This window comes from Choloepus didactylus, chromosome Y (genome assembly GCF_015220235.1).
Source record: "Choloepus didactylus isolate mChoDid1 chromosome Y, mChoDid1.pri, whole genome shotgun sequence".
Taxonomy (NCBI): Eukaryota; Metazoa; Chordata; class Mammalia; order Pilosa; family Megalonychidae; genus Choloepus; species Choloepus didactylus.
In genome coordinates, this window is record NC_051335.1 from 27600469 (window position 1) to 27619210 (window position 18742).

Here is an 18742-nt window from a genome sequence, read left to right on the forward strand (position 1 = left end):
GAAAATCAATAAAATCGATGGACCACTGGCTAGGCTAACAAAAAAAAGAGAGAGAGCAGATGCAAATAAATGCAATCAGAAATGGGAAAGGAAATATAACTACCAACCCTGAAGAAACTAAGGAGATAATGAGAAGATACTATGAGCAACTATATGCTAATAAACTAGACAACTTAGATGAAATGGACAACTTCCTAGAAAAGCATAAACAACCAACATTAATTCAAGAAGTAGTAGATGACCTCAACAAACCAATCACAAGTAAAGAGATTGAGTCAGTCATCAAAAAGCTCCCAAAAAGGAAAAGCCCAGGACCAGATGGTTTCATATGTGAATTCTACCAAGCATTCAAGAACGAATTAGTACCAATCCTGCTCAAACTCTTCAAAAAACTTGAAGAAGAGGGAAAGCTACCTAACTCTTTCTATGAAGCCAACATCACCCTAATACAAAAACCAAAGATACTACAAAAAAAGAAAATTATAGACCAAATTTTAATGAATATAGATGCAGAAATCCTCAACAAAATACTCGCAAATCGAATCCAGCAGCACATTAAAAGAATTATACACCATGACCAGGTGGGATTTATTTCAGGTATGCAAGACTGGTTCAACACAAGAGAATCAATTAATGTAATACACCACATCAATAACTCAAAGCAGAAGAACCACATGATCATCTCGATTGATGCAGAAAAGGCATTTGACAAAATTCAACATCCTTTCCTGATGAAAACACTTCAAGGATAGGAATAGAAGGGAACTTTTCAATATGATAAAGGCAATATATGAAAAACCCACAGCTAATATCACACTCAATGGGGAGAGACTGAAAGCTTTTCCTCTAAGATCAGGAAACAAGACAGGGATGCCCAACTATCACCACTGTTATTCAACATTGTTCTGGAAGTTCTAGCTAGAGCAATTAGGCAAGAAAAAGAAATAAAAGGCATCCAAATTGGAGAGGAAGAAGTAAAACTTTCACTATTTGCAGATGACATGATTCTATATGTAGGAAATCCAGAAAAATCTACAGCAAAGCTACTAGAACTAGTCAATGAATACAGCAAAGTAGCAGGCTACAAGATCAACATGCAAAAATCTGTAGTGTTTCTCATACACAAGTAATGTGCAACAAGAGGAGGAAATCAAGAAAAAAATCCCATTTACAATAGCAACCAAAAGAATAAGTATTTAGGAATAAACTTAACCAAGGACACAAAAGACCTTTACATAGAAAACTATAAGAAACTGCTAAAAGAAATTGAACAAGACCTGAAAACATGGAAGAACATACCATGTTCATGGATTGGAAGACTAAATACAGTTAAGATGGCAATTTTACCTAAATTGATTTACAGATTCAATGCAATACCAATTCAAATCCCAACAACTTACTTCACAGAAATAGAAAAACCAATAACTAAATTTATTTGGAAGGGTAAGGTGCCCCGAATGGCCAAAAATATCTTGAGAAAGAGGAATGAAGTGGGAGGTCTCACACTACCTGACTTTGAAGCATATTACAAAGCTACAGTGCTCAAAACAGCATGGTACTGGCATAAGGACAGATATACTGATGGATGGAATCGAATTGAGTGTTCAGAAGTAGACCCTCGCATCTACGGACAACTGATCTTTGATAAGGCAGTGAAGCCAAAGCAACTGGGAAAGAGCAGCCTGTTCAATAAATGGTGTTTGAAGAACTGGATATCCAGTTCTTCAAAAGAATGAAAGAGGATGTCCATCTCACATCTTATACCAAAATTAACTCAAAGTGGATCAAAGACCTAAACATTAGCACCAAGACCATAAAACTCTTAGAAGAAAATGTAGGGCAATATCTTAAAGATCTTGTGATAGGAGGTGGTTTCTTAGACCTCACACCCAAGGCACAGCAACCAAAGAACAAATACACAAACAGGATCTCCTCAAAATTAAACACTTTTGTACATCACAGGACTTTGTCACAAAAGTCAAAAGGCAACCTACACAATGGGAGATGATATTTGGAAACCACATATCAGATAAGGGTTTAATATCCCGAATATATAAAGGAATCCTGCATCTCAATAACAGAAAGACAAACAATCCAATTAAAAAATGGGCAAAAGACATGAACAGACATTTTCTAAAGAGGAAATACAAATGGCTCAAAAGCATATGAAAAAAATGCTCAGCTTCACTGGCTATTAAGGAAACGCAAATCAAAACCACAATGAGATATCATCTCACACCTACCAGAATGGCCATTATCCAAAAAAACAGAAAATGACAAGTGCTGGAGGAGGATGTGGAGAGAGAAGCACACTTATTCATTGTTGGTGGGAATGTAGAATGGTGCAACCACTCTGGAAGACAGTATGGATGTTCCTCAGGAAGCTAAATATATATTTGCCATATAACCCAGCTATTCCATTGCTAGGTATATACTCAGAGGAACTGAAACTTAAGACACAAACAGACATTTGTAAACCGATGTTTATTGCAGCATTATTCACAATTGCCAAGAGATGGAAACAGCTCAAATGTCCATCAAAGGACGAGTGGATAAACAAACTGTGGTACATACATATGATGGAAGATTATGCAGCTGTAAGACAGAACAAAGACATGGATCATGTAATAATGTGGATGAACCTTGAGGACATGTTGAGTGAAGTTAGCCAGAAACAAAAGGACAGATTCTGCATGGTCTCACTAATATGAACAGACATTAATGAACAAACTTTGGAAGTTAAAAGCTGACAACACAAGTGACCAGGAAATAGAAAGAGGGCAGAGATCAGCCATTTGATGCTGAAGGACTACAGAATGTTTCGGATTGATTGCATAGATCCAGAAATAGATAGCATAATACTGTGTGATGGTAGCACAGTATTGTAAGTACACTGAACAAAGATGTCTGTGAGTAAAGCTGAAAGAGGTGGGATAGGAGAATGCATGACACCAGAGGTAAAGATAGATGATAAAGACTGGGACTGTATAATGTGGCAAAAACTGGAGTGGCCAATGACTGTTACTAAATATACAAATATAAAAATATTTTTGCATGTGGGAAAGCAAATGAATGTCAACCATGCAGAAATTTGAAAAGGGGATGGTATTCAGGAAAAAACATAATCAAAGCAAACTGGAGTCTATGGTCAACAGCAACATTGTAATATACCTCCATTAAATGTAACAAAGGCAATATGCCAATGCTAAATGTATATGAGAGGGGGATATAGGGGAAGAATATGGGATTCTTGGTAGCGGTGTTATTTGCTGTCCTTACTAGTATATTGTATTGTATGACATGTTATTTTTCTTTTTATCATTTTTTTCTTATTGCTAAAAAAAAAGCAATTTTCTTGTAGTAATCAGTATGTTCAAGTGCTGATTGTGGTGATAAATGTACAACTTATGATGATACCATGAACAACTGATTGTACACTGTGGATCAATGTATGGTATGTGAATATAACTCTATAAAATTGAAGGAAAAAATATATATAGGAGTAAAAGTGTTGGAGAAAACATGGTGAGAGGGATGATGCCTCACCAATATGGACTAACTACAATGTGTAAACTCAGAATTGAATCTTAGAACATAGCCTAATGTGGACATAATAATTGTAACAGTCCCTAGATTGTAAGCTCTTACAGCAGTTAACTCTATCCCTGAATTGTAATGCCTATCTCTAAACTTTGAGATGCTGATCCCCTAGCGTATAACCTGATTGGTCTCTGGAACAATGCATATCTCTGAGACACCTGAAACTCAGAGCTAGAGCTTGGCAGATATGAATATCAATATTACTGCATACAGCCACTGTCAAAAAAAAAAAAAAAAGCTGAAAAATAGCCCAGACTTCAATTAGTGATATGAATGAAGCAGGTCTGGTTAAGACCAGGGCAAGCCAGGCCAAAGGGTAAAGGTTGAAACTGATTGTGTTTTAAAACTTCAACTTCCATGTGAGACCAAGGGAAGAGATATCTATTTGGTACAGGATCTAAATTTTCTAAATGGTACAACTCTACAGTCAATTTGTTTAAACACCACAATTGCATGGAACTCTGAATAGGAAGTGAGATACGGTAGGTTAGTATAGGCTGGAGTGAAATAGTGACACATCCCAGAGCAATTTTGACAGATAATAAAAAATATATTTACAGCCTCTCCCTCCCCAGCCCCAAGGATCTGGGGGAAGGTGCAGATGTGTTGGACATCCTCACCTGGGCTGGTGTTGATGTCACAAACATTGGGACTGGCAGTTTGATGTGCTGAGCCCTCGATCATGGGACTTGCCCTTATGAAGCTCGTTACCACAAAAGAGAGTCTAAACTTGCATGTAATGGTGCCTAAGAGTCTCCCCCTGATTACCTCTTTGTTGCTCAGATGTGGCCCTCCTTCTCTCTAACTGAGCCATCTCGACAGGTGAACTCGCTGCCCTCCCACTATGTGGGACCCGACCCCCAGGGGTGTAAATCTCCCTGGCAATGCAGAATATGACTCCCGGGGATGAATGTGGACCCAGCATCGTGGGACTGGGACTATCTTCTTGACCAAAAGAGCGATGCAAAATGAGACAAAATAGTTTCAGTGGCTGAGAGATTTCAAATGGAGTTGAGAGGTCACTCTGGTGGACATTCTTATGCACTATATAGATAACACCTCTCAGGTTTTAATGTACTGGAATAGCTAGAAGTAAATACCTGAAACTACCAAACTCCAACCCAGGAGTCTGGACTCCTGAAGACAATTATATAATAATGTAGATTACAAGGGGTGACAGTGTGATTGTGAAGACCTTGTGGGTCACACCCCCTTTATCTAGTGTATGGATGAGAAGAAAAATGGGGATAAAAACTAAAGGACAAATGGGGTGGGATGGGGGGATGATTTGGGTGTTCTTTTTCACTCTTATTTTTATTATTGTTCTGGTTCTTTCTGATGTAAGGAAAATGTTCAGAGATAGACTGTGGTGATGAACGCATAACTATGTTATCATACTGTGGACAGTGGATTGTATACCATGAATGATTGTATGGTGTGTGAATGTATTTCAATAAAACTGAATTTAATTAAAAAAAAAAAGTTTTATTGGAATGTCCCTACCAAAAAAAAAAAAAAAGTCAGGCAGACCTTCTGTGGACAGGCCATCTCCACCATACGTTATCCTTTGCAATACTTCCATTTTAGGCCCTGTTTCCCTCTGATTTGGAAAGAGAGACAGTCTTGTAATTATAAACCACATTCTAGGTTTGAGGAACTCAGCTAAGAAATTTTCTCTTCATTAAGAGTAATTGGATTACTGTAGAATGACCACAGAAGTAATATTACATTATTGATCGTATGAGAGCAACCCCAAAACTGTCAAAAATTGCATAAAAAGCAATTCAAGGCTTTCCTACTCATCTGCTATCAAGATTTATTCCTTGGTTTCCACATGATGGATCCAGACTTCCACTCAAATCTAAAAGATCACCACCTGTGATTTCTAGAGAGGCAGCTGAAGATGTGAAATACTTAACTATTTCATAACATGATGCTAAATCACAAAGTTTTGACTGTACAGATCTATTGGAGTTTCAACCTAATTTGAAAAAAAAGAAGCACTTAATCCAGTCTTACACACTGAATGAACAGACTAATTTTGGAAATATAAATAACCAATCAGAAAAAGGAAAACAGCACTTGTTTCAATTCCCAGCAGTAATTGTACTGAAGAGATTTTTCCTTTATCTAAAAATTGCAGGAATACTTTAAAGGCATTAAATTTGCACACTCTTTATAGAGGAAGATGGACAACAGAACACACTATTTGTATCAACAACTCTGGAAAACATTCGGGAAAAACTGAATCAAATTATCATGCACACTGAACTACCATCTTGTAATGCAACAATTCAGAGACATTTAAGCTAAATGTGGGTTTTCTGTGATGTTATGTACTGTGACTATGTGGGAAATCTTCTTACAAAAAGATTAGCTCTTCCTGGGAAAATAAATTTATTTGTACATAAATACGTGTAATTTTTGGTATATAATGAATTTCACTGATTGTCAAAAAGAATATTGTGAATGAACTGAGCATAGACTGAAAAAGTGAGATGAATAAATGTTTTACTGGTTTTTAAATTCTAACTTATTTTTTTCATTTGACCTTTTGCTAATATAGGCTGTTTACTCTTAATATCGCAGAAAAATAATTTGTGGCATTATGTATACAGTCTGTATCCCAAAAATGAGTATGTATCAGGCAAATCCCTTGCCTTGTCATTAACTCAAGAACTTTCTGGATTCTACTTACTAACAACCTTCTTTTAAATTATTGTGATAATTTATTGTTTAAAGTGAATTTAAAGGTAAAATGTCTCTTTTCCTTTTGTTACTTTTCTAATGACTGAATTAAATATTCCTATGAATTAAGATAATGTCGGTTGAATTTTGGTGAATCCTCCAAACCTAATTTTATGTATTTTTTTTCTTTATTCATCTGAAGTGCAATGATTTTTTTTTCAATAAAACTGAAAACAATTCTTATAATTCAAAATCTATTGGAAATGTTAGTCTGGTAGTTAATGTAGTACAAGTGGGAGACCAGCCCAGATTCTTATGGATGTTTTCAAAGGTAAGTAATAAACACCTGATGCCTTTTGAAACAAAGGTACAAGAATTACAATGTATCTTTAAAGGTACAGTTTGTTTCAAAGGAAACTGTCAAATGCGGGCAAAAGATCAACTTTATTTATTCTAATACAGGAAGTTTGATCTTAATGACTATTAATGCTGAATATTAATTGGTTGGTTCTTGGAGTGATTACGGAATTGATCCTGGTCTCCCTTAAGCAGAATGTTGTGAATTGGGTGTACACATCACCTCATAAAAATACCTAGTCATTATGCGATAAAATAATTTTTGTAAAAGTGAAAAACAAAGTCTGGCAGAGAAAAATAGCCAGAGGGAGAAGCCAGAAACTGAACATCAACGGAACCCAGAAGAGAAGAGAGAAGCCAGGAGAGGCTGCCATGTGCATTGCCATGTGACAGAAAAGTCAAAGACAAAGGATTGCCGATAGCCTGCCCCAGAACACCACAGTCTTCTGGGAGAAAGAACTGCCTTGATGCGGCTTTGATTTTGTACTTCTCCTAGCCTCAAAATTGTGAGCCAATAAATTCCCATTGCTTAAAGTCAACCCATTGCATGGAATTTGCTTTGGCAGCCAGAAAACTAAAACACCAAGTAGTATCATCCAGATATTATAGGTAAGGAAACTGAGGTTCCAAAAAAAAAAAAGTAATTTGCACAAGGTTACTAGCTCTTGCTTAGTGATTCATTGTCTAGAATAGTATTAAGAATATGGCATGCACAGATTCAGGAGCTAAGGGCAAGGCATGTAATGCAAACAGATGAAATGGGCTGGATGGTTCTGTGCTGAATTAGAGACTGCATGTCCTATCAAAAGGAAGCAGCCACCATTCAGCTAAAGCCAATTGCTGGCATATGGGTATGTGGATCCACTACTACCAGACCTTTAGATTTTTCAGGAGAGGCTGGACATCTCAAATTTTATTTTAAATATCCCAATTTTTAAATGCTAACAATTGATTCAAATGTTTAAATACAGAGTGGGCTGGATTTGGCTCATGGGATGACAGTTTACAACTTCTGTACTAATGAAATTTTTACTTGACAGACGATATCTCAAATTCAGTATAAACTTTTTTTGTTTGCTTCCTTTTATTTCTTTTTCTATCTGAAGTTTTCCTCAAGAAAATTTAATCATTGAATAAGGGCATCACATAATAAAGGAAGGTGGCACACAGAATAATTCTTTCCAAGCAACCAATCTATATCTGATCTCCCAACTAAAATAATTACCATTTTGCAGGAAATATTAGGCATATCAGATAATTATAAAATATATCTTATGTGGGGACAGTAGCTGAGGAAGCTTCTGGTGTGGCAGAATCACTTTTGAGATTAATTTTCTGGTGGGTCTGCACACATTGGTGGTACGTGGATGGCTGGTGGTAGCTTCTCTGGCAAAGGGAACACATGTAGGGCTTCTCTCTGGTGTGGATTCTCTCATGAGCCCACAAGTTGGTTTTGTGGCTGAAGGACTTTTCACATGTGCTGCACTTGAAAGCCTTCTCCATTGCAAGAGTCTTTTGGTGCACATGTAGGTCTGATGACTAGAAGAAACCTTTGTGACACTCAGCACAAACAAATGGTCTCTAATTCCTGTGTCTTCTCTGGTGGGCATATAACTGAGAGAGATACCTAAAGATCCTGGGACAGTCCTCACATCTGTATGATTTGGGAGAACCATGGACTCTCTCTTGGTTTACCCCACACCTGGATGTTCCATCATTGCTTTCGTCAGTAGAGACAGGCTCAGGGGTGGCTTGTCCAGCCTGGGGAGAAACTGTGGTCCCACCTCCATAGGGGCATCTTGATAAGAGGGTCCTCCTAGGGATTCTTCCTGGAATCTGGAGGAACCAAGCCCTGCTCTTCCAGAGTTCTGCACACACTCCCCTCTTCAGGCTTATGGCTGTTCTCTTCCTGAATAACAACTAGGGAAGGTACTTGATTGCCTCAGCTAGTAATACTGTCATTTACTTGACTGATTTTCACAGAAATGTTGCTGCTGTCTATATATATATTCATCTCCTTGTCCTGTTTGAAGGGAAATATCTTGCGGACCCTGGAAGGGTGTTCTCAGGCTCTCTTTTCTTGGGGTTCCTGCTGGTATTTATTCCATGAGATGAAAAATGACTTTTCTTAAGGGCATATTCTCCAAGAAGAGGGCTAGCTGTCCCTGTATGTGGATGTGGACAAGGCCAGGTGACTTCATGCAATCATCAGTGAGATCTTTCATGAGTTTCTCCAGGTTTCTTCCACTTGCATCCCATTTCTCTATCAAGGTGGACTTGTTTCTGCAGTGTCCATTCATCACAAGCTGTTCCAGGACCAATTGAGAAATAATTTCTTCCTTGTGATGTTTTTCTGGCTGTGGCCACAAGTGAATACTTTACAGAGTCTTTTTATTTCCTGCCTTGCAAATGAGCCATTGTTGGTCTGATAAAGCTGAGCTAAGGCCCTGAAACTTAGAGGTCCCCTCTCCCTTCTGGACACCAGGTCCTTGGGTGGGTTCACACTCTATATTGTCTGACCCAGGATCATTCCTGGATAGGTCACAATGAAAGGAGGTTCTGAGATCTAAAGCCATATTTAGCAAGATTTCTCAGAGATTCAGCCTTGAGGATTCAGACTGCTGACTTTTATCACTGGGATCTCTACTGACAACTGGGGGACACTTAAAGACTGAAAGCTCTTCCTGGGTTGATTTGCCAAACTGAGTGATCTCGTGCCGAATGCTGGTCAGAGTGTGACTTGATGTCTGCACTGGGTTCATCTCAGTATAAACTCTTAATTACCAAAAGTAATGGGGGATAATAAGGAGAGATTACAGCACCAGTATTAATCTTGTTTTCCATCAAATATTCTATCAGAAGTACTAACAGCAAAATCAAATGACTGAAAAAATTGCTATTTCAGACTTTCTGGTAGAGGTATTTATAAATAGGTAAAGAGGAAATATGTCATCAACAAGAAAAATAAATCGTAGACAACATTAAAACCAAAAACAAATCTGTCCTTAATTGAGATCGGCTGTATTGCATGACAATCTAAATCATGAATTCATACACACTGAGGCTTTAAAAATAATGAGAATAGGTAAAGGAGTTATTGATTTTAACTTTTCTTTACAGTTTTTATTTTGAAATAATTTCAATCTCACAGGACCATTGCAAAAGTAATATAACACCCACACAGAGAACTCCAACATATCCATCTCCAAGATAATCAAATCAGCTTATTTTAACATTTGTGACATTTCATGTTTGCCTGCTTGTCTGCCCTCCCTCCCTCCCTTCCTTCTTCCTTCCTGCCAATTTTCTGAACATTTGAGAGTAGGTTGTATACATCATGTTTCTTGAATATTTTGGAAAAAAAGTGACATCTGACAATTAAGAAAACAAATTTATCCTGTCTGTTATTTTTAACCTATAGAAAGCTATTTGGGAATATTGTACATGCTCTGACGAACAATAAACTTAGCTCTATTTAAAGCAAAGTTCTGACCTGCTGGAAATTACCAAAGGAATCGATAAAACGCTTAACTTTTCCATTCTAAAAGTCACAGGTTTACGGCTATTTTATTATTTATCTTTTTGAAGTAGACATTAAGAAGGGTAGGAGAAGAATGGAGAGGAAAAACAAGGAGTACTTCTTGGGAATAGTTTTTGCCCTTTATGAAATAATTGCGCCATTAATTATTCCTCCACAAGGTGATATAGTTTTCAGTGGGTTAATTATTATTTAAAAGTTTATACGAAATCATCAGTGTGGTACAGGGAAAAGAACTTAAGATAAAATGAATTAATTTTCCTCACTGCCTGCATTAAAAGTTCTAAAAATATCTTCTCACTGGGAAAAAAAATCCAAACAGTAAATTGTACATTTAAAGAAGAGATTAAGATAGTAGATTTTTAGACAGTAGTCTTAAATTCAAGACATAACTAGTACTGTCACATATTCAAGATTTTCACCCTGACTTTGAAAGTTACTCTCCCTTCTGCCTTTTTTTGGATCACAAGAAGCTGTCCCATACAACCACACCTGGAAATACCTTATATCACAGCTTTAGGTTTTGTAAAATGAATAAGTATCCCACTTATATTTATATTTACTTAAGTACTCCTCTTACATTGTATTTGCTTAAAATGATGGGAGGAGAGGAAACTACAATGGCGGCTAGCTGAGACAGGGCGAAAAAAAAACGCCTCTGTGAAAAACACTAGCTAAAAATCAGAAAGTGACCTAGAATACTGGTTGCAATGATGCACCAGCTGGACGAGGGCTCCTAGCTCCAGAGGGGCCGTATACTTGGTGAAACCGGGAGTCGGCATTCTGAAATGAGTGATTAAGCTGGCTGGAAGACCCGCAGCTGTGCAGCAGGCTGGGGAAGCCAGGATTCAGCGTTTGGAGACCAGCTGGTTCTTTTAAAGAAAAAAAGGGGGGGGGACCCAGGAGCGGCTCCAGCTGTGATTGTGGGAACCACACAGTAAAACACAGCAACAGGGGGCTGGGCCGGCCTCTCGGTGTCTGGCCAGGAAGATAGCCCACAGCAGATACCCTTGGGTCCAGGGGAAAGGAGGGGAGATCCGGAAGCAGAAAGAAACCCCGCAGCTAGCAGCTGGCCCCCAGGAGGGCTGGATAAACTCCTGCCCGGGGCCGTGCCCACAGCCCAGAGCCCCGCCAGTTGTCCCAGAGCTGGGAAGGAGGAACTGTGTGAGGAGGAGGGGGCTGAGACACCCCATTCAGCCATTTTTGCCTCAGGCTGAAAGTGTACTGCCGCACGTACCAGCGGCCAAGGGCTTCCCTTGAGGGATGGCGTGCACTGGTGACGTAGTATGGCATTCCCTTGGCTGAGCTCCTGGAGGAGCGCAGCTGGGAAGGGGGATCCGCTCAGAGAACCCAGGGATACTAGGCCAAGTCTGGTGGTTTCTGGATCAGCGAGAGAGAGGGTCTGGGGCTGAACTGAAATGAAGGCTTAGACTCTTGTGGCAGCCTTGAATCTCGGGGATCCTGGGGAATTTGAACATTAAAACTGCCCTTCCTCCCTGGCCACCCATACACACGCTCCACATTCAGGGCAGACAGCTCCAGCAACACACCCAAACTGAGTTCTCCAACTGAACCCACAAGAATCATTTCCCCACACAAAGCGGGAACAAGGTTGAGTACTGACTTGAGGGATATAGGTGACTCACAGATGCCGTCTGCTGGTTAGAGAAAGTCTACGTCACCAAACTGTGTTCCTGAAAAATGAGATCGATAACCCTTTTTCTTTACAACTTGAAAGAACCCTATCAAGCAAAACAAATGCCAAGAGGCCAAAACAACAGAAAATCTTAATGCATATGATAAAACCAGAAGATATGCAGAATCCAACACCAAACAAACAAATGAAAATATCAGAAGATACACTGTACCTCGCAAAATTAATCAAAGAACTACAATTGAGGAACAAAAACATGGCAAAGGATTTAAAGGACATCAAGAAGACCATGGCCCAGGATATACGTGACATAAAGAAGACCCTAGAAGAGCATAAAGAAGACATTGCAAGAGTAAATAGAAAAATAGAAGATCTTATGGAAATAAAAGAAACTGTTGGCCAAATTAAAAAGACTCTGGATATTCACAATACAAGACGAGAGGAAGCTGAACAACATCTCAGTGTCCTAGAATCCCACAGAACAGAAAATGAAAGAACAAAAGAAAGAATGGAGAAAAAAATCGAAAACATCGAAATGGATCTCAGGGATATGATAGATAAAATAAAACATCCACACTTAAGACTCATTGGTGTCCCAGAAGGGGAAGAGAAGCGTAGAGGGCTAGGAAGAGTATTCAAAGAATTTCTTGGGGAAAACTTCCCCAACCTTCTACACAATACAAATACACAAAGCATAAATGCCCAGCGAACTCCAAATAGAATAAATTGAAATAAACCCACTGCAAGACATATTCTGATCAGACTGTCAAATACTGAAGAGAAGGAGCAAGTTCTGAAAGCAGAAAGACAAAAGCAATTCACCACATACAAAGGAAACAACATAAGGCTAAGTAGTGACTACTCAGTGGCCACCATGCAGGTGAGAAGTCAGTGGCATGACATATTTAAAATTCTGAGAGAGAAAAATTTCCAACCAAGAATACTTTATCCAGCAAAACTCTCCTTCAAATGCTGAGAGACTTCGCCGATGAAAGATCTGCCCTACTTCAGATTCTGAGGGGAGCCCTGCCGGCAGAGAGACAGGGAAAGGAGAAAGAGAGAGAGAATTTTAACAGACATATATAGTACCTTACATCCCAAAGCACCAGGACACTCATTTTTCTCTAGTCATCACAGATCTTTCTCCAGAAGGAACCATAAGCTGGGACATAAAACAAACCTCAAGAAATTAAAAAAAAAATTGAATATATTCAAAGCACATTCTCCAATCACAATGGAATACAAATAGAAGTCAATAATTTTTGAACTGTAATTCCAATATTTACTTCCTATATGATATAAAATACACAAACTCTAAGGACAAATCAGTGGTTTTGAACTCAATGTAAAATATGTAATTGTAGACAACTATATAAAGGTGGGGGAATGGAGGAGTATAGGAAATAGTTTATGTGTCCTATTGAAGTGAAGGTGGTATCAAAGAAAAACAAGATTGGTATGGATTTAAGAGGTTAATTTTAAGCCCCACAGTAAACACAAAGAAATTTTCAGAGAATATAACCATAAAGATGAAATGTAGAGTTTGGGTTAAGAGAAATGGGGGAAGGGGCAATGGGGAGTTAAGAAATGAGTGTAGGGTTGCTGTTGGAGGTGAAGGGAAATTTCTAGTAATGCATGGTGGGAAAGAGCATTACAACATTCCAAACATGATTAATCCCACTAATGAAAGGCAAGGGAGGGGGTGGAATGGGAAGATTTAGGCTGTATATATGTTTCCACAACTGAAAAAAACAAAAGACAGTCTAACTAGATGACAACTGAATGCTAAGGATGAACTTGGATGGGACTGGAGGATAGAGGACAGGTGGCTCAAAGGGACACAGTTGAGACATAAGGAAAAGGAAATATAGAATGTAAGCTTTGTATCATTGTTGATTCTACTGTACTTCTTAGCTGCACTTAATGTGATTGCATAAAAGAATGTTCTTGTTCATGGGAAGTGTATATGTGAATTACAGTGTATGTTCAAGGATGTGTGCTGCTAACTCTCATATGTTCAGAAGACAGAGCAATAGATGATGGATGACAGATAGGGAGGGAAGGAAAGAAATAGTGATGTGACAGCATGTTAAAGTTGGTGGATTGAGCTATCGGGGGAGGGGAGTCAGGGTATGATGGAATTCTGTGTATGGGGATAGTACTGTTTTCGCAACTGTTCATATAACTTTGAATTTATTTCAAAATTAAAAAAAAATGATGGGAACCTCTATTAAGTGATAAAGAGTGATGGAATTGATAATGGTTGGACAAATTAAATACATCATATAAAATACTTGGAAATTGTTCTTGGCACATAGCAAGTGCTCAATAAACCATTTACTGTTATTATACAATAAATGGTTACTTACTCCTTTGTTGAGACAAACAACAGGCCACAGGCTGCAACCCAGTGTGCAACAGCAGCAGAGGCAACCACACAGCAGCCATTTCACATTAACTGGGAGAGCTTTTTTTAAATATGCATTCACTCGGCCAATGCTGGTCTTAAATTCTTCCAGGGCTACCTGCAACAAGAGCATTCTCTTTAACAGTTTGTGGGCAGCGTGTCACAAATTATCTCTACACCTAAGGAAAACACTTGTCTTATTAATTAATAGGAATACTTTAAGCATTTACAAATATCTAAATATATTTCTGCCCCACCTTCCTCCATAAATATGGATGAAACACAGTCTTGGATGACATTAAAAAGCAAAACAATATAACTTTATGTTCACAGAACTTAGCCTGATTTTCAAAAACGACTTTCTGAAATGACAAAAATGAAATAACAACAATAATATCAATGGTAAATGACATCTATCAGGCAGTTTTCTTACCAATTATTGTCATTACTCATTACTAAGGCAAGATATTTAGTCTCAAGTTATCATGACTAAAAGGTCAGACAAGAAGCATAAAACACTAAAAATTCAAATACTACCAGAGGAAATGGAATTGAAAGTAATATTCCTGGATTACTTTTTAAAAGGCACCTCTCAAAAAATTTTCTCCCTGGCAAATTTCAACATACCAAATTTAACACTTTACATTTTCTGCAAGGGAAAACTACACTAATAAAAGACAATGCTGTCTCTTTGCTCCCGAGAAGATGGCAGTGCAGCTGCCCAAGTCAGTGCTGTTTGTATGTTTGAGTAACATTTGTCGATCACCCATTGCAGAAGCAGTTTTCAAAAAACTTGTAACTGACCAAAATATTTCAGATAATTGGAGGATAGACAGTGCTGCAACATCCACTTATGAGATAGGAAACCCTCCTGATTATTGAGGGCAAAACTGCATGAAGAAGCATGATATTCCTATGAATCACATGGCCTGGTATATTACCAAAGAAGACTTTGCCACATTTGATTATATACTATGTATGGATGAGAGCAATCTGAGAGATCTGAATAGAAAAGGCAGTGAAGTTAAAAACTGCAAAGCACAAACTGAACTACGTGGGCGCTACAATCCATAAAAACAACTTATTACTGAGGATCCCTATTATGGGAATGACTCTGACTTTGAGACTGTATACCAGCAGTGTGTTAGATGCTGCAAAGCATATTTAGAGAAGTCACACTAAAGCTGCATCCATTCATTGCTGAAGGCTAACAATGATTAACATCTTAACAGTGATGTTCTAGGTTTTTCATTTAGTGTGTTAAAAGTGTAATGCTCCATATCTCAAGGCCACATTTTTTTTTAAATTGACTTACTGATTTTTATCTTAAAAAGAATTGTAGACAGAAATCAATGTTGTGTTTGGCAGAAGACTTAATAAAAATCTTTGATTCAGACAGTTTATAGGGTACATTAAATGTTCTTAAACAAACTGGACCGCTTATCTTATCCCAATAACAAAACCAGTGGAACAAACAAAATAGTAGAACTACAAAATTAAATGCTTTTTGTGTGTTTTATAACAATTATTTCTTTCCAGTGTTTAACCTTAACATACTAATCCAAGGATGGCTAGCATTCTAATACATTTAATAAGCAGCTGACAACTGTATGTCAACAAACTGGATAATGTAGAGGAAATGGACAATTTCCTGGAAACATATGAACAACTTAGACTGACCAGAGAAGAAACAGAAGACAAAACCAACCAATCACAAGTAAAGAGATCAAAGCAGTCATCAAAAAGCTTCCGAAAATAAATGCCCAGGGCCAGATGGCTTCATAGGGGAATTCTACCAAATTTTCCAAAAAGAACTGACACCAATCTTACTTAAACTCTTTCAAAACATTGAAGAAAATGGAGTACTACCTAACTCATTTTATGAAGCTAACATCAATCTAATACCAAAACCAGGCAACGATGCTACAAAAAAGGAAAACTACAGGCCGATCTCCCCAATGAATATACATGCAAAAATTCTCAAAAAAATACTTGCAAATCAAATCCAAAGACACATTAAAAAAATCATACACCATGACCAAGTGGGGGTCATTGCAGGCATGCAAGGATGGTTCAACATAAGAAAATCAATGTATTATAACACATTAACAAAACAAAAGAGAAAAATCAAATGATCATCTCAATAGATGCTGAAAAACCATTCGACAAAATCCAACATCCCTTTTTGATAAAAACACTTCAAAACGTAGGAATTGAAGGAAACTTCCTCAATATGATAAAGAGCATATATGAAAAATCCACAGCCAGCATAGTACTCAATGCTGAGAGACTGAAAGCCTTCCCTCTAAGATCAGGAACAAGACAAGGATGCCCACTGTCACCACTGTTATTCAACATTGTGCTGGAAGTGCTAGCCAGGGCAGTCTAGCAAGACAAAGAAATAAAATGCATCCAAATTGGAAATGAAGAAGTAAAACTCATTGTTTGCAGATGATATGATCTTATATCTGGAAAATGCTGGGAAATCGATGATACAGCTACTAGAGACAATAAACAAATTTAGCAAAGTAGCGGGATACAAGATTAATGCATGTAAGTCAGCAATGTTTCTATATGCTAGAAATGAACAAATTGAAGAGACACTCAAGAAAATACCATTTTTAATAGCAACTAAAAAAATCAAGTACCTAGGAATAACTTAACCAAAGACGTAAAAGACCTATACAAAGAGAACTACATAACTCTAGTAAAAGAAATAGAAATGGACCTAAAAAGATGGAAAAATATTCCATGTTCACAGACAGGAAGGCTAAATGTCATTAAGATGTCAATTCTACCCAAACTCATCTACAGATTCAATGCAATCCCAATCAAAATTCCAACAACCTACTTTGCAGACTTGGAAAAGCTAGTTATCAAATGTATTTGGAAAGGGAAGATGCCTTGAATTGCTAAAGACACTCTAAAAAAGAAAAATGAAGTGGAGGACTAACACTCCTGACTTTGAAGCTTACTATAAACCACAGTTGTCAAAACAGCATGGTACTGGCACAAAGAGAGACATATTGATCAATGAAATCAAAGTGAGAATTTGTAGATAGATCCCCAGATCTACAGCTCATTGATCTTTGATAAGGTCCCCAAAGCCACTGAACGGGGACATAACAGTCTTTTCAACAAATGGGGCTGGGAGAGTTGGATACCCATATTCAAAAGAATGAAAGAGGACCCCTACCTCACACCCCACACAAAAATTAACTCAAAGTGGAGCAAAGATCTCAATATAAAAGACAGTACCATAAAACTCCTAGAAGATAATGTAGGAAAACATCTTCAAGACCTTGTATTAGGTGGCCACTTCCTAGACTTTACACCCAAAGCACAAGCAACAAAAGAAAAAATAGACAAATGGGAACTCCTCAAGCTTAGAAGTTTCTGTACCTCAAGGGAATTTGTCAAAAAGGTGAAGAGGCAGCCAACTCAATGGGAAAAGATTTTTGGAAACCATGTATCTGACAAAAGACTGATATCTTGCATGTATAAAGAAATCCTACAACTCAATGTCAATAGTACAGATAGCCCAATTATAAAATGGGCAAAAGATATGAAAAGACAGCTGTCTGAAGAGGAAATACAAATGGCCAAGAAACACATCAAAAAATGTTCAGCTTCACTAGCTATTAGATGCAAATTAAGACCACAATGAGATACCATCTCACACCAATTAGAACGGCTGCCATTAAAGAAACAGGAAACTACAAATGCTGGAGAGGATGTGGAGAAATTGGAACTCTTATTCATTGTTGGTGGGACTGTATAATGGTTCAGCCACTCTGGAAGTCAGTCTGGCAGTTCCTTAGAAAACTAGATAGATATAGAGTTACCCTTCAATCCAGCAACTGCACTTCTCGGTATATACCCGGAAGATCTGAAAGCAGTGACATGAACAGATATCTGCACGCCAATGTTCACAGCAGCATTATTCACAATTGCCAAGAGATGGAAACAATCCAAATGTCTTTCAACATATGAGTGGATAAATAAAATTTGGTATTTATACGCGATGGAATACTACACAGCTCTAAGAAGGAACGATGTCGTGAAACATATGACAACATGGATGAACCCTGAAGATGATAATGCTGAGCGAAATAAGCCAGGCACAAAAAGAGAAATATTATATGCTACCACTAATGTGAACTTTGAAAAATGTAAAACAAATGGTTTATAATGTAGAATGTAGGGGAACCAGTGATAGAGGGCAATTAAGGAAGGGGGAACGATAATCCAAGAAGAACAGATAAGCTATCGTGGGTAAATTTTATGTTCTGGGAATGCCCAGGAATGACTACAGTCTGTTAATTTCTGATGGGTATGGTAGGAACAAGTTCACAGTAATGTTGCTATATTAGGTTACTTTCTTGGGGTAGAGTAGGAACATGTTGGAAGTAAAGCAGTTATCTTAGGTTAGTTGTCTTTTTGTTACTCCCTTGTTATGGTCTCTTTGAAATGTTCTTTTATTGTATTTTTATTTATT

General features: G+C 37.8%; 1 protein-coding gene and 2 pseudogenes across 1 annotated transcript in view; 2 read left to right on the forward strand and 1 right to left on the reverse strand.

Moving 5' to 3' along the window:
* The window catches only part of LOC119524221 (cysteine-rich hydrophobic domain-containing protein 1-like), a 133189-nt gene that overhangs the window by 85671 nt on the left and 28776 nt on the right, over nt 1–18742 (reverse strand). Inside the window, 2 exon segments of the mRNA XM_037822869.1 lie at nt 14207–14358; nt 16041–16058. Of these exon segments, the coding sequence (XP_037678797.1) occupies nt 14207–14358; nt 16041–16058 (170 nt within the window).
* On the forward strand, nt 5307–6021 carry LOC119523968 (annotated as a pseudogene).
* LOC119524220 lies at nt 14950–15426 on the forward strand (annotated as a pseudogene).